The sequence below is a fragment of the Schistocerca americana genome, chromosome 4 (genome assembly GCF_021461395.2).
Source record: "Schistocerca americana isolate TAMUIC-IGC-003095 chromosome 4, iqSchAmer2.1, whole genome shotgun sequence".
In the NCBI taxonomy this organism is placed as follows: Eukaryota; Metazoa; Arthropoda; class Insecta; order Orthoptera; family Acrididae; genus Schistocerca; species Schistocerca americana.
The window spans coordinates 74,023,103-74,038,508 of record NC_060122.1 but is presented as its reverse complement, the minus strand read 5'-3'; the positions used below and the strand labels follow the sequence as shown (position 1 = coordinate 74,038,508).

At 36.5% G+C, this 15,406-nt stretch overlaps 1 protein-coding gene across 1 annotated transcript in view; it reads right to left on the bottom strand.

Moving 5' to 3' along the window:
- LOC124613268 (atrial natriuretic peptide receptor 1-like) overlaps positions 1-15,406 on the bottom strand; it is a 412,251-nt gene that overhangs the window by 298,483 nt on the left and 98,362 nt on the right. The window contains exon 2 of the mRNA XM_047141960.1: positions 5,958-6,134. Coding sequence (XP_046997916.1) covers positions 5,958-6,134 — 177 coding nt within the window. The remainder of the gene's footprint in view (positions 1-5,957; positions 6,135-15,406) is intronic.

Sequence of the window (15,406 nt, the reverse complement as noted above, 5' to 3'; positions counted from 1 at the left end):
TGTACACGATCAAAGGCAGAGCCACGTGTGAAAGCACCCACATGATTTACCAACTGACCTGCCTACACTGTGAAGCTTTCTATGTGGGAATGACCAGCAACAAACTGTCCATTCACATGAACAGACACAGGCAGTGTTTGTTGGTAATGAGGATCACACTGTGGCTAAACATGCCTTCGTGCACGGCCAGCACATCTTGGCACAGTGTTACACCATCCGGGTTATCTGGATACTTCCCACTAACACCAACCTATCAGAACTCCGGAGATGGTAACTTGCCCTTCAATATATCCTCCCTTCCCGTTACCCACCAGGCCTCAACCTCTGCTAATTTCAAGTTGCTGCTGCTCATACCTCACCTGTCATTCAACAACATCTTTGCGTCTGTACTTCCGCCTCAACTGACATCTCTGCCCAAACTCTTTGCCTTTACATATGTCTCCCTTAAAACCCACATCCTTTCATCTTTCCCTCTCCTTCCCTCTTTCCTGATGAAGCAACCATGGGTTGCGAAAGCTTGAAATTTGTGTGTGTGTTTGTGTTTGTTATTGTTCCTATCAATGTACCAACGATTTCGTTTGGTAAGTTACAGAATTTCTCACACACACATGACCACAGTATCTGGCAGCTGGGGCCAGACTGCTCAATAGTGAGTCTGGCTTCAGCTGCCATATACTGTGGTCATGTGTGTGCAAGTTGCGTTTGAGTGAGTATGTGTGTATATGTTGTCTCATTTTCGACAAAGGCTTTGTTTGCCAAAAGCTCACTTTCTGACAGCCTTTTTGTTGTGCCTATCTGTGACTTGGCATCTCAGCTATATGGTGAGTAGCACCTTTCATAATACTGTTAAATTCCAACTTAGATCTTCCATTGTTTGAAGCTGACAAAATGTGACACATGAAAGAATAGAACTAATTAACTAATTACTAACTATTTGGTGTACTTGTTTGCAAATCAGAACTGCACTGGATTAAATTAATTGCTATTGAGTTCAATATAAAACAAACACAATTTACTAACACCAATTTTAGATTAACTAAATGCTTAATACCTATGACTGCAATTCTTGTGCCCCACTGGAGAAATAAATCTAGGTACACTACGAAAATTAAACTTATCACTTCAAGCCTTATGAAAATTTTTCTATGCATCTGAAATTTTAAAATTAAGCTTTAGAAAGAAATTACTTATAACTTAGTCATGGGTGTAATATGCAAGTATTTTCATCATGAAAGAGCATTTTATTGTGTTCATATTTCAATTGTTTACAGCCAACTCCTATTTCAAATTATTTAATAGTGGCGTACAATATGAGCCAGTTATGCTTCTGCCTTTGTCTGAGAAATCTTTTCGGATTACACACAGGTAATATCACAATACAGTGTCATTAACTTTCCACCTGGCAAAATGCACTTTGTGTTCTTTGGTAAACTCTTGCAAGCTATTGTTTAGGATTAGGACAGTTATTTCTGCTCAGTAGTGTGACGATGGATTCATGTTTCATTCCTGGTCACAAATATCCATAAAGAGTATAATAAACTGTGCCAAAGTATTACCAGATTCTCTATTCAAATGTCCTTCTGTTTTAGATATTGGCCAAAACTAGCAGTCTTGATTGACAAGTGTTTCTCACGATGGTTTTTCATGAATGTGATGTATTTAATTAAGAGACCTACTAAATCAACATCTTAGAGACATTCATTTCATGATCTGCCATGATTAAGTCATAAATATTTTATAGTTTCCCTATGACAAACTTAATTACCTCACTGGCACATAATTCAACTTTTGAACTTTTGTGAACAGTTTTAAACCCAGGTATATTGTTTTCTCCTATGTATATTTCGCAAAAAGACCATGAAGGTAAAATTAGGTAGATTTGAGCACACATGGAGACTTACTGACAATCATTCTCACCATGAAGCACTCATGATTGGAACAGGAAAGGCGAAAAGTGACAGTGCCACACAAAATAACCTCTGCCACACGCCACAAGATGGCCGGTGGAGTATACATGGAAATGTAGATTAACACAGAAATAAGCAGTGTTAAATACCACTGCAAAGTCTGCATGAATTTAACTGACCCATTTTTGTGGACCTGTTCAAAAATTTTAATGAAACTCTTTCTCCATCTTATGTCAGCCTAGCAATTTTATATTCTTGTTGATGAACACTAGCATGATGTGCTCTTTTGAAACTTGGAATAAAAGTATTGTAACAATCAAGCTCACTGTCACTGCTACAGCTTATCAAGAATTTTACTCTCTTTTATACCATGTTCTCTGATTTATCAGTCTGCTTTGATGGAGGCATTTTCATGTGTAATATGCTGTCCGTATATATATATATATATATATATATATATATATATATATATATATATATATATATATATATATATATATATAAAAAATGGAAGGAAACATTCCACGTGGGAAAAATTATATATAAAAACAAAGATGAGGTGACTTACCGAACAAAAGCGCTGGCAGGTCGATAGACACACAAACAAACACAAACATACACACAAAATTCAAGCTTTCGCAACAAACTGTTGCCTCATCAGGAAAGAGGGAAGGAGAGGGGAAGACGAAAGGAAGTGGGTTTTAAGGGAGAGGGTAAGGAGTCATTCCAATCCCGGGAGCGGAAAGACTTACCTTAGGGGAAAAAAAGGACAGGTATACACTCGCACACACGCACATATCCATCCACACATACAGACACAAGCAGACATCTTTAAATATGTCTGCTTGTGTCTGTATGTGTGGATGGATATGTGCGTGTGTGCGAGTGTATACCTGTCCTTTTTTCCCCCTAAGGTAAGTCTTTCCGCTCCCGGGATTGGAATGACTCCTTACCCTCTCCCTTAAAACCCACTTCCTTTCGTCTTCCCCTCTCCTTCCCTCTTTCCTGATGAGGCAACAGTTTGTTGCGAAAGCTTGAATTTTGTGTGTATGTTTGTGTGTCTATCGACCTGCCAGCGCTTTTGTTCGGTAAGTCACCTCATCTTTGTTTTTTATATTTATATATATATATATATATATATATATATATATATATATATATATATATATATATATATATATAAAATAGAGGGAAACATTCCACGTGGGAAAACTGTCAGAACTCCGGAGATGGGAACTTGCCCTTCAGCATATCCTTTCTTCTCGCTATCCGCCAGGCCTCAATCTCCGCTAATTTCTAATTTCAATTTGCCGCCGCTCATACCTCACCTGTCTTTCAACTTCATCTTTGCCTCTGTACATCCGCCCTGACTGACATCTCTGCCCAAAAAATGCCCAAACTCTTTGCCTTTACAAATGTCTGCTTGTGTCTGTGTATGTGTGGATGGATATGTGTGTGTGTGCGAGTGTACTTGTCCTTTTTTCCCCCTAAGGTAAGTCTTTCCGCTCCCGGGATTGGAATGACTCCTTACCCTCTCCCTTAAAACCCATATCCTTTTGTCTTTCCTTCTCCTTCCCTCTTTCCTGACGAGGCAACCATTGGTTGCGAAAGCTAGAATTTTGTGTGTATGTTTGTGTTTGTTTGTGTGTCTATCGACCTGCCAGCGCTTTTGTTTGGTAAGTTTCAACATCTTTCTTTTTATATATATATATATATATATATATATATATATATATATATATATATATATATATATATATATATATATATATAATGGAAGGACCTGCAAGCGCTTTCGTTCGGTAAGTCACCTCATCTTTGTTTATATATATATATGCACATTTCACTGGATAATGACAACATGGTTTGTAATATCTCTTTATATTCTACTAATTATCCCTGCACAATTCTATGAGTGAATTACATTTCCTACCTGACCATCTATATACTAGCAGAATCGATGCGCAAAGTAGTACAGTACTATTACTATTCCATGAGCGCATAATTACTCTTTGTAATATTCTCTCTGGTGTGTTGAGAGGACTTCTAGGAACTTCTCCGTGCCGAATAGCCACATTGAATAATTGTAATTTTGCTATCGAGATTACTAGAAGAAATAGATTGAAAATATATTGTATGCTACTCAAGAAAATATATACTGAGCATTTACATCAAAGGTGTCTCAGGAATTTTATTATATATGTATTCTATAATTGGAAATTTGCCTGGAGGTGGTGTTTCGTTGGTAATCAGAAGGGAACTTCCGATGAATTGGAAACAAACCTGCAATTATTAGATCCAAGAGCTCCATTATTTCATCAGATAATTAAACTCTATCAAAGCAATCTTTCCGCTTGATTTGAGGTTTCCCGACTGACTACACAATGCAAGAAAACCAAGACATTGCTTGATTTGAGGTTTCCTGACTGACTACACAATGCAAGAAAACCAAGACATTTTGTTTACACAGGATTGCAGATCGCTTCGAATCATCGATACTGTGGACAAGGAGAGTCATCGTCCAATTCTGATTAAACAAATAAAGCTTAATTATAACTTTTTTGAGCGACTGTGATGACTGTGATATGGCATCTTATGAATGAGATCATTAATAAAATACTAATAACTAACTTTCCTCCTCACCAGCAACCAGTATAAACACAATATTAATTAAAATTATGAGTTGAAATTAGTGAACTGTGGTGAATGAAACATTATATCCCAATGAAAAAATGTCAGCAGCACATTGATTACTTTTAACTTGTAATAAAATACAGAATAAGAAAAGAAGGGACAAAGGATTACATCTCATTAACGATAGGGCCATTGGGAAAAGACAGGGAAGGGAAATTGACTGTGTCCTTCACTAAGAAACTGCCCTGGCATTAGCCACATGCCACAAGATGGCTGGTGGAGTATAGATGCAAATGTAGATTAACACAGAAATATGCAGTGTTAAATACCACTGCAAAGTCTGCATGAATTTAACTGGCTCATTTTTGTGGACCTGTTCAAAAATTTTAATGAAACGCTTTTTCCGTCTTATGTCAGCCTAGCTATTTTATATTCTTGTTGATGAACACTAGCATGGCGTGCTCTTTTGAAACTTGGAATAAAAGTATTGTAACAATCAAGCTCACTGTCACTGCTACAGCTTATTAAAAATTTTACTCTCTTTTAGACCATGTTCTCTGATTTATCAGTCTGCTTTGATGGATGCATTTTCTTTTCATCTGTGGTAGCATGTATAATATGCTGTCCATATATATATGTGATAATATGCACATTTCACTGGATAATGACAACATGGTTGAAATTGGTTAACTGTGGTGAATAAAATATTATATCCCAATGAAAAAATGTCAGCAGCATATTGATTAGTTTTAACTTGTAATATTAATGATAGGGCCATTGGGGAAAGACTGGGGAGAGAAATTGACTGTGTCCTTTACAAAGAAACTGCCCTGGCATTTGTCTTAAGCAGTTTAGGTAATCCTCAATAAACATGAATTTGGATGGTCAGATGGGAATCTGAGTTTCCACCTTCACAATTGCAAGTGCAGTGTCTTATTACTGTACCACTTCACTTGGCACTGTAGGAAACAATGCAGGAAACAAAGTAAAGAAGGTATTTTATAGCAGAAAGCTTTGTTCACTTATGCAAAGGTGGGGAGCTACAAAGTAATGGAGTTTCTGGAAATAGTACAGCAAAAAGACAGAAGTCCGGATTCTTGTGACGTTGGATTCCACAGAATAAAATAATACATGTAACATGGTGATGTCTCAATATTGGTTAATTACATTCAATACTGATAGGAAGAAATTGCAGGGAAACAAAATTAAATTATTGGATACTACAGAAGATAGCACTTCCAAAACCAGGATAATGGCATAACTGGAGAGGACTTCATAGAACAAAGCTTCCTGAGACTAAATGACAGAATCAACATTTTCAAGATCACGGATGATTAACTGCAGTATGTTCAATACTAAGAAATCTAAGTTTGTATAAGTGGATTTTACATAATTTTAAATTATGTCAGTGCAGACCTTCACAATGTCATGTATGAGTGACATCCGAAAATTCCAGTCTAAATCTAGTTCTCCATTCTCAAGCACATCCTTTAGACTGCCTTTGGGACAGTATTCTGTCAGTATAAGGATGTTATTTGTGTCAACACAAGCACCAACAAACCTGACTGTGTTCTCATGTGTAACATCACGAACCTGAAAAGAAAAATATGTGTCACATTGAATCATAATAAGAAACAGCGAGCACAGAAAAAGTTGTATATACTACTATTTCTATTGTAACAGGATCCATTCATCCACATAAAGAACAACATTAGGTTGGTTGGTTGGTTGGGAGGGAAAGGGGCTAATCTACAGGGTCATCAGTCACACAATATTAGGCAGTGTCCATCAGCAATGTTATTAACATCTGAACCCATATGTCAACAGTTATTTTTATATTTAATATGACACATTATTATTATGAGGCATGTTTTTAAGTAATTACCATTTTGAAATAAATATTTTAAAAATCTACTTTTCCTCATAATTGCCTCCAATATTAAGGCAATTCTCATATCTTACAGCCAACTCTTGAATATCATACTGTAGAAATCTGCCAGCTGATTAGACAACCACTGCAATGCAGTCATTTTATTTCCATAATTGTTGGGGCACTAACCACCAAATGCTACTTCAATGGAGGAACATGTGGTAGCCAGGCAGTAGATCACATCTGTATGGATCACATTGCTCCCAGCCAGTTGATCTAATCAGCTCTCGAGTTCAATTGGCCGTGTGTGGACAGACATTGTCATGAAGCAAAATGATCCCCTTACCTCGCATGCAATGCCTTTTGTTTTGGATTGCAGCTCAATTTTTTAAGGACTCACAAGAAGTCATAGATTTTATGGTGTCACCATTAGGAAAACATCCACGAGCAGCATCCCTTTCTAGTCCCAAAAAACAGGACACATGATTATCTGCATTGAAATTGTTCCCTTGAACTTCAGTTTCTTTGGTGGCCACCATTCCCTGCACTGCTGCTTTGATTCGGGTGTAATGTAATCCACCCATGATTAGTTGCCTGTGGCAGTTTGGCTTAAGAACTCATTACCTCCCTCACTTTACCACTCTAGGAAAGTCAAGAAACTGATTAAACAATTGTTTGTGCGCACGTCAGTCAACATTTTTGGTACCCACCTGAATATAACTTTTGGTAATTTACATGTTCTGTAACAATTTGCATAAATTACACTTCTTGATGCTTGTGGGAACTCATCACATAATGCCAAAGTCATAAAGTGTCTGATCTATATCACTTTTAGGTCAAATTTCTGCACCAAATCGTCACTGATGACTGATGTCACCCACTTTGTTCCTCATTGTGCACATTTCTATGGCCATCTTCAAAAGCTCTCTTCCATTTAAGTACCATCTCATTGTTCATAATGTTTTCACCATACACTTCACTGAGCTGAAAATTAATTTCAGCTGCTTCCATTCCTTTAACACTGAGAAAATTAATCACAGCCTGTATTTCTCAATTGGTAGAATTCTCATTCAGAGGAGTCATTTCAAATACTCACAAACAAACTTAAACACTCCGAATGACACTGTAATTGGGTCTGTGGCTTGCCAACACAATGCTGTACACAGCACACACGTGCCAAATGCTGACTGAGGCGCTGCAGCTGATGGTACTTACTTAAAAACACACCTCATAAAATAGAATCTAGGGAATGCTACAAAATGAGATTTAATAGGTCATATAGTTATCTGTTAATGGGAACGAGACTAACACAATCATGTGTATGTACTTTCAGACAAGTATTGTTTTTCTAATTACTTATCTCAGGGATCTGTTTTCTCCTAGCTGTTACTTACATACAAACATGAATTGTTGTTATCATCAGTCCAAATACTTGTTTCATGCAAGTCACCACAGTAGTGTATCCTTTACAAGCCTCTTGATCTCTTTTCTTAACTGCTGCAACCCACATCCATTTTAACCTGCTTACTGTATTTATGGCAAGATCTCTCTTTATAAATATTGTCCCTCACATTTATTACCAAAATGCCTATTTTCTGATGTCTCAGGTTCTGATCTATCAACATGTTTCCTTCTTTTAGTCAAGTTGTGCCATAAATTCCTTGTTTCCCTAATTCAATCAGTCCCTCCTCATTTGTTATCTCGATCTACCCATGTGATCTTCAGCACTCTTCAGAAGCACCATGTTTCATAAGCTTCTATTCTCTTTTCATCTGAACTGCTTATCTTCCACATTTCACTTCCCTATACTCCGGACATATACCTCGAGAAAAGACATCCTACACGATCTGCAGCGGATAGGCACTTGGTGCAGGGAGTGGCAACTGACTCTTAACATAGACAAACGTAATGTATTGTGAATACATAGAAAGAAGGATCCTTTATTGTATGATTATATGATAGCGGAACAAACACTGGTAGCAGATACTTCTGTAAAATATCTGGGAGTATGTGTGCGGAACGATTTGAAGTGGAATGATCACATAAAATTAATTGTTGGTAAGGCGGGTACCAGGTTGAGATTCATTGGGAGAGTCCTTAGAAAATGTAGTACATCAACAAAGGAGGTGGCTTACAAAACACTCGTTCGACCTATAGTTGAGCATTGCTCAACAGTGTGGGATCCGTACCAGATCGGGTTGACGGAGGAGATAGAGAAGATCCAAAGAAGAGCGGCGCGTTTCGTCACAGGGTTATTTGGTAACCGTGATAGCATTACGGAGATGTTTAGCAAACTCAAGTGGCAGACTCTGCAAGAGAGGCGCTCTGCATCGCGGTGTAGCTTGCTCGCCAGGTTTCGAGAGGGTGCGTTTCTGGATGAGGTATCGAATATATTGCTTCCCCCTACTTATACCTCCCGAGAAGATCATGAATGTAAAATTAGAGAGATTCGAGCGCACACGGAGGCTTTCAGACAGTCGTTCTTCCCCCAAACCATACGCGACTGGAACAGAAAAGGGAAGTAATGACAGTGGCACGTAAAGTGCCCTCCGCCACACACCGTTGGGTGGTTTGCGGAGTATAAATGTAGATGTAGATTTATATTAAATGTTAATAAATTCTTCATCCCCACTAATGCCTTTTTTATATTATAAGTCAGCATTTGATATACTCTCCACTTCAGCCATCATCAGTTATTTTGTTGCTGAAATTGCAAACTCATCTACTTCTTTTGGTGTCACACCTTGTAATCCAATTCCCTCAGAATCAACTGATTTAATTTGATTACATTCCACTGTCCCATTCTGTTTAACTGCTCTTTGTAATACCACAACCCCTTGGGACCCTATATCCTATTCCAATCTCATCTTCACTCTCCCATACTAATTTAAACTGCTGGTTTGACATTATTTACAGTGGTCCTCACTATTATATAGACTGAAGGAAACATGCTGAATTAAAAACTAATACACCATCATAATTTACACACAATACAAATTTCAGGAACATCGTAGGAATGATTTTGCAGATGTAATTATAGAGTAATTAATGATTAAAGTTCCAATAATTCCAAGTCATAGAGAGTCAGCTATCTTTATGTTTTGAAACCAGATATTACTTGAATCCCTAATAAAAATATGACATGATGATTTTTCAGTCAGAAATGAGCATACTCATATTTTAATTAGTGTTAGATAATAGAACTGTAATTATGATCACATAGAAATGTAAAATTTTACTCATACAAAAATGAGTTATTTGCATCTAGGGCTTTCATTCAATAAAATTAATCACTTTGTACACCTGAGAAATTTAGCATGAATTTTCTTTCAGTCAGTTAACCACTATATTCAAATTAATGAAATATATTGTTGTAATGATAAAACGCTTAATTTATGGTCTTAATAGAAACAGTTTCTATCCTGTCTTTGTATGAAATTATTCACTTTCAATCTATGTGTATGTCTATGTAATTTATGAAGACGTATGTAAAAACTTTAATTGTATAAATGCAAAATCAGTATGTAATGATAACAGTAACTGTTTAAAACCATATCAATAGAGTTGATTTTGTACGCTGCCATACTTCAGTCTTAGATCAAATTTTGTAAAAACAGCATGTAGTCAGACTTTACAAGTTGTATGACGTACGCCCACCGATGAACATCTGACGTGCGAAATAAAATCCTTTGTACACAAGGAGTACTACAACTTATTCTAACCATTTCATGTGTAAATGTAATGAATAGAGTGAACAGCTGGAAATGGAGTGATTGTTTTCCTACTGAATGTGACAATATGGAGAAAATCAAAACAGACCCTTTAAAAACATGTTAAACAATGAACTCAGAATATACGAAAGGAACTTAAGCATTCAAAAACAATTATATGTGTACTAACAAATGAACTATGCAAGTGAGAATCAGCCAAGAAAGAAATGTGTAAAAACTACAAATGTGAGGCATCCAACATAAAGCACGATTCACAATACTGCGTACATACCACAACACAGAATGCAGTTCAAAAAGGAAAGCAATCTAAGGGTGCAGCAACGAAAATGCAAACCTTTGCTCCTGAGAATCAGTTAGTGAGTAGGAGACCCAAAATATTTGTTGCCTGTGATAGCCATGGCAGAGACTGTGCAATAAACATTTTAAACTTAGCTTCAAATAAATATGATGTTGAAGGGAAGGTGATACCAGGTGTCCCAACTAGTGTAATATTTTTTTAAACAAATGCAATGACTTGCATAAGCTGACAAATGAAGATTTTGCGCAGCTATTTGGGCAGGAGCTAATGACAGCAAAGAATGAAGCCAACTTGGCAATTCGTTCACTACATAAAGCCTTGTCAGTGTTACAAAATACAAATGTGATTGTAGTTGGTGTACCACACAGGCATGACCTGCCTGAATGGTCTTGCGTAAACCAACAAATTCATTCCACAAATGGAAAACTAAAAAAAAAAAAATAGCGAAATGCCTCCATAACACTTCTTTTATTAATACCCCTAGTAACAAGGAGATATATACAGCACATGGACAGCACCTAAATGCCGCAAGGATTTATGAATCAGTGGAAACAAACAGGGAAGTGTACAGAACAGCAACAGAACTTAAACGGAAGGATATTGCAGTCTCAGATAAAGAATTAGTGAGAATTGTTACTGACACAACTCCAGCACAAATAACAACAGAATCCAGAAAAGTGAATTCTGTATGTGTGGAGAGGACAATTACTCAAGAAATAAATATACCCAAGAGATCAGTGCAAAAGTTAGAAGAAGCGGCAAATGATGTGGCAGGAAAGAAGACACCATATAAGAAGAGAGACCTACTTGCAAAAAGAAGAATAGCAACTCAATCTGAAGGAGTGAGAATACAAACAGGTGGAATATGGCAGCCAACCCGAAGAAAGAAGCTACAATCAAGGGACCAGGATTTTTGGTAGGATCTGCAGTGGTTTCACAGAAGAAAGTAGTTAACAAAGTGAGTCATCAAGTGGATGAACAGGTATGTGACCATCAGATTCACACAGATGACCACAGTGCATCAAGATTAACGTACAACTTCAAATATACAGTCAAATTGCTCTCAGAGGAACATAGACAAACTACTTACTTTCTACAAGTTAACATACGTTGTATTAGAAATAAGATTTTAGAATTACAACGTTTATGTAACACTGAGCATGTAGATGTTAAATATGTGTATCTGAGCACTGGTTAACCTAAGAACAAGTAAATATATTCGTTCCCCAAGGGAATGTTGTGGGAGACATGATATGTAGAAAACAGAGAAAGAATGGTGGGGCTGGAATTTTTGTCAAAGAAGGAATAAAGTTTTCCAGAACTGATGTATCTATGTAGGCCTACTCCTCAGAATTAGATGGTGAGTTTAGTTGTGTAAAACTAATGAATGAAAATATGGTGGTGGTTAGCCTATATAGGTCGCCAGATGGTGATGTAAATTTGTTTACTGAAAAATGCTAATTAATAGATAAAAAGATATTGAAGAGTAAGACGAGAATTGCTATCTGTGGTGATTTCAACATAGAAATGGCAAACACACAGGGGCCAGTTGCTAGGACATTTTAGAATATGCTAAGATCTTCAGACCTCTATTGTACACATAACCATGCCACACGCAAGAATGCCTGCAAAGATGATATTGTTGTGGACTTCCATAGGGAAGATTTTACAGTCAGACTTGCAGGAAGTGGACATGCAGATTTATGAGCCACTACCCCTTACACTCTGTTAGAGGCAGCCAGTTACAACTGAAGGACCTAAAGTAGTAATGGTACGAGGACAAGAGTACATAAGTATGTTTGTTGATAGATTAGGAAGTGCAGGTTGGAACTGGAAAAAGAGAAGCTGAAATTACCTTTGATAACTTCTTTAAAAATTACAGAGATTTATTGTATTCTTGCTCACCAGTAAAAATAAAACATATCCACGTGAAATGAAAAAGAAAAGTCTGAACTGGTTTACAGAAGAGCTAGCAGAAATTAAATTAGAGGAAACATGCAAATGCTGTACCAGAAGCATAGGCAAATCACTAACCAAGGGGCAGAACAGAACATGAACATTCATAGGCCATATCTGAAATGCAAAAAATTCTACACAGCTAAACTTTTTCTGGCAAAAAAGCAAGCAGTGGAAAACTATATAGGAAGTGCTCCCAATAAATGCAAGGCAGCATGGCAAATAATAAAACAAGAAATACACCAAAATTCACAGAAACAGCTCTGCTTGAAGCTCAGGAGTTAAATCAGTACTTTTTAAACTCAGTTAGAAATAAGTAACAGTATTAAAGCAACAAATTCATCTGCAATCGACCTTGTTGGAACACCATTGCCTGTTAACCTAGTATTTCACTGGAGGGCTGTCACACCTGCTGATTTTATAAAAGCTGTATCCAAACTTTCAGATTCTAAAAGTATGGACTGTTGTTGGTTATCAAATAACATAATTAAAAAGACAATACACTCAACTGCGAAACCATTAGCTTTTATTTTTAACGAATGTGTAGAATTTGGAGTTTTTGCGGATGTGCTTAATGTATCAAAAGTTGTCCCAGTTTTTAAAAAAAGGGAACAAACATCTTCCCCAAAGCTACAGACCAGTTTCCATTGTTCCAATACTCTCAAAGATATTTGAGGCAATGATACACAATGTTGTATGTAGTTTTGGTTTTCACAAGGGGAAAAACACAACAGGGGCCATTTTGGAAATCACTGACCAAATGTTAACAGCTTCTGAAAACAATAACATGGTATCACTGGTATTAGGTGACCTAAGCAAAGCTGTTGATTACATTCCTGTAGACGTACTACTGGGGAAACTAGAGCTTTATGGGGTGACAGGGAGCACTTTAGCTGTGATAAATTCTTATTTAAGTAACTGAAAACAATTTGTTTAAGTCAGAAATGTAAATTTTTCCATAATGGAAATCAGCACAGGTGTATCACAAGGGTCTACACTAGGACCCTTCTTCTTCATTATAGCTATTAATGATTTACCTAAAAACATAGCCCACCCCATCATGTGTTATGCTGATGATACAACACTACTTACCACACATCAGAACATTTCAGATCTGAATAACCTAACAAAAGAAACACTTGTTAAGGCCCTGGACTGGTTTGCAGCCAATAAGCTCCTGTGCAACCCTGATAAAACCCAACAACTTTCAATGGGAATATCAAATGAAGTAGGCAGTAAGTCGGTAAAACTCTTAGGTATTCACAGTGACTCAAAAATCTACTGGGAGCAACATGTCGATCACGAATGTGAAAAAATATCTCAGGTGGCACACCTTATCTTGAAACTAAGGGAGGTAGTGAGCTTGGAGTACCTTAGGGTGACATACTTTGGGCTATTCCAGTCACATATTTCATATGGTCTAATTATATGGGGGCACTCCCCTCACATCAAAAACATCTTGAAATTACAAAAAAAAAAGTCTTACGCATAATATGTAAAAGAGACCATAGGGAGCACTGTCATCCTCTTTATTCCACACTCAGAATACTCACAATTATGAATTTATACGTCTATGTGTCTGTATTCTATACTGAAAATAATATTTCAGAATTTATTGCCAGAAAAGAAATAAATGAACAGAACACCAGGACTAAGGGTAATTTTGACATACTGTGCCACAGATTAGCAAGAATGGGAAATTCACACAAAGTAAACCCACTCAAAATATTCAATAAACTTTTTTTTTTAAAAAAAAAAGAGGTACAGCTGGCTGTCAGATCATCCATTCTATGAGATTAAAGAATTCTTTGAGATACCTGAGGAGGATATTAGCATTTGAAAGTTGTCTGTAGTTGAACATATTATTGTGTTCTGTGGTTAATCATGTGTAATTACATAGTGTATACAATAAACAATACAATACAATACTATATTATATTAGATTATAGTATAGCTTATTGCATTAACTTTTAGAAGCTATCCTGGTGTAATTTGATACACTGCCATGCTTAAAATGTATTCTATAATGTACTGACAATAGTTTGTATTCTATAATGTACTGACAATAGTTTATCATATTATTCTGTATGTACTAGTACATCTGGAAAGTCAAAGGCAATATCATTGTAAAATGATCTATGGTGAATAAAATTCTTGATTCTGGAACATCAAATTGAACCTACGGCAGCATCAAGAAGCAGCACCTTGGGTTACACAAGATACGTATAAAATTGGTGAAGGATATTTTTTTGATGCTGGTAATGTGTTGCAGAATGTGGTCTACTGAACACTGTTTTCCTTCTGTTGAACTGCGATACACATTCCAAACTTCGCAAAAACATTTTCACCAAATTTTATTACAACGTGGTGAAAGGAGCTGGGATGTGTATAAAATTGCATTGTATGCTAATGGTTATTAAGTTGTTTACAATATCCTGTGCCATATAAAATTATTGGGGCGTGAATAAAAACAACCTGTATGGAAAAGGTGGATGTGTGAATCAATGGACCAATACCAACAGCCAGCAGCATGGATTGTCAGATGAGTACCAAATATATTATCCACGTAACAGAGTAGTAAAACAATTAACAGATATGAAGTGAAATTGCATGCTAACATATCAGGCAAAAATAACTGCATGTAACATATTTTGCAAATATTACAGGAAAGGTGTTATTCAGAAGTGTTTGTCAAGTTGTGCAAAATTAGTTAAAATGAGTAGAAGCAATATATTTTCTGTACGTGACCAAGGTGGAATCACAACAAGATCTGGTTGGCGGCTACATGCATCAACACTAAATCTAAATATTCAAAGCCACTATGAATCAGCAAGTAGTATCATTTCATCTTTCCAAGGATTTTAACAACTGGAAAACCTATTGAAACAATTGTCTAAGTTACTAGATAGTAAACTGTCGGAGAAAAATAATAAAAATAGGTATGATGCTGAAAACAATTTCAGAAAAATAGACAATATTCTCAAAAAAATGAACCAGAAACTGGAAGCAA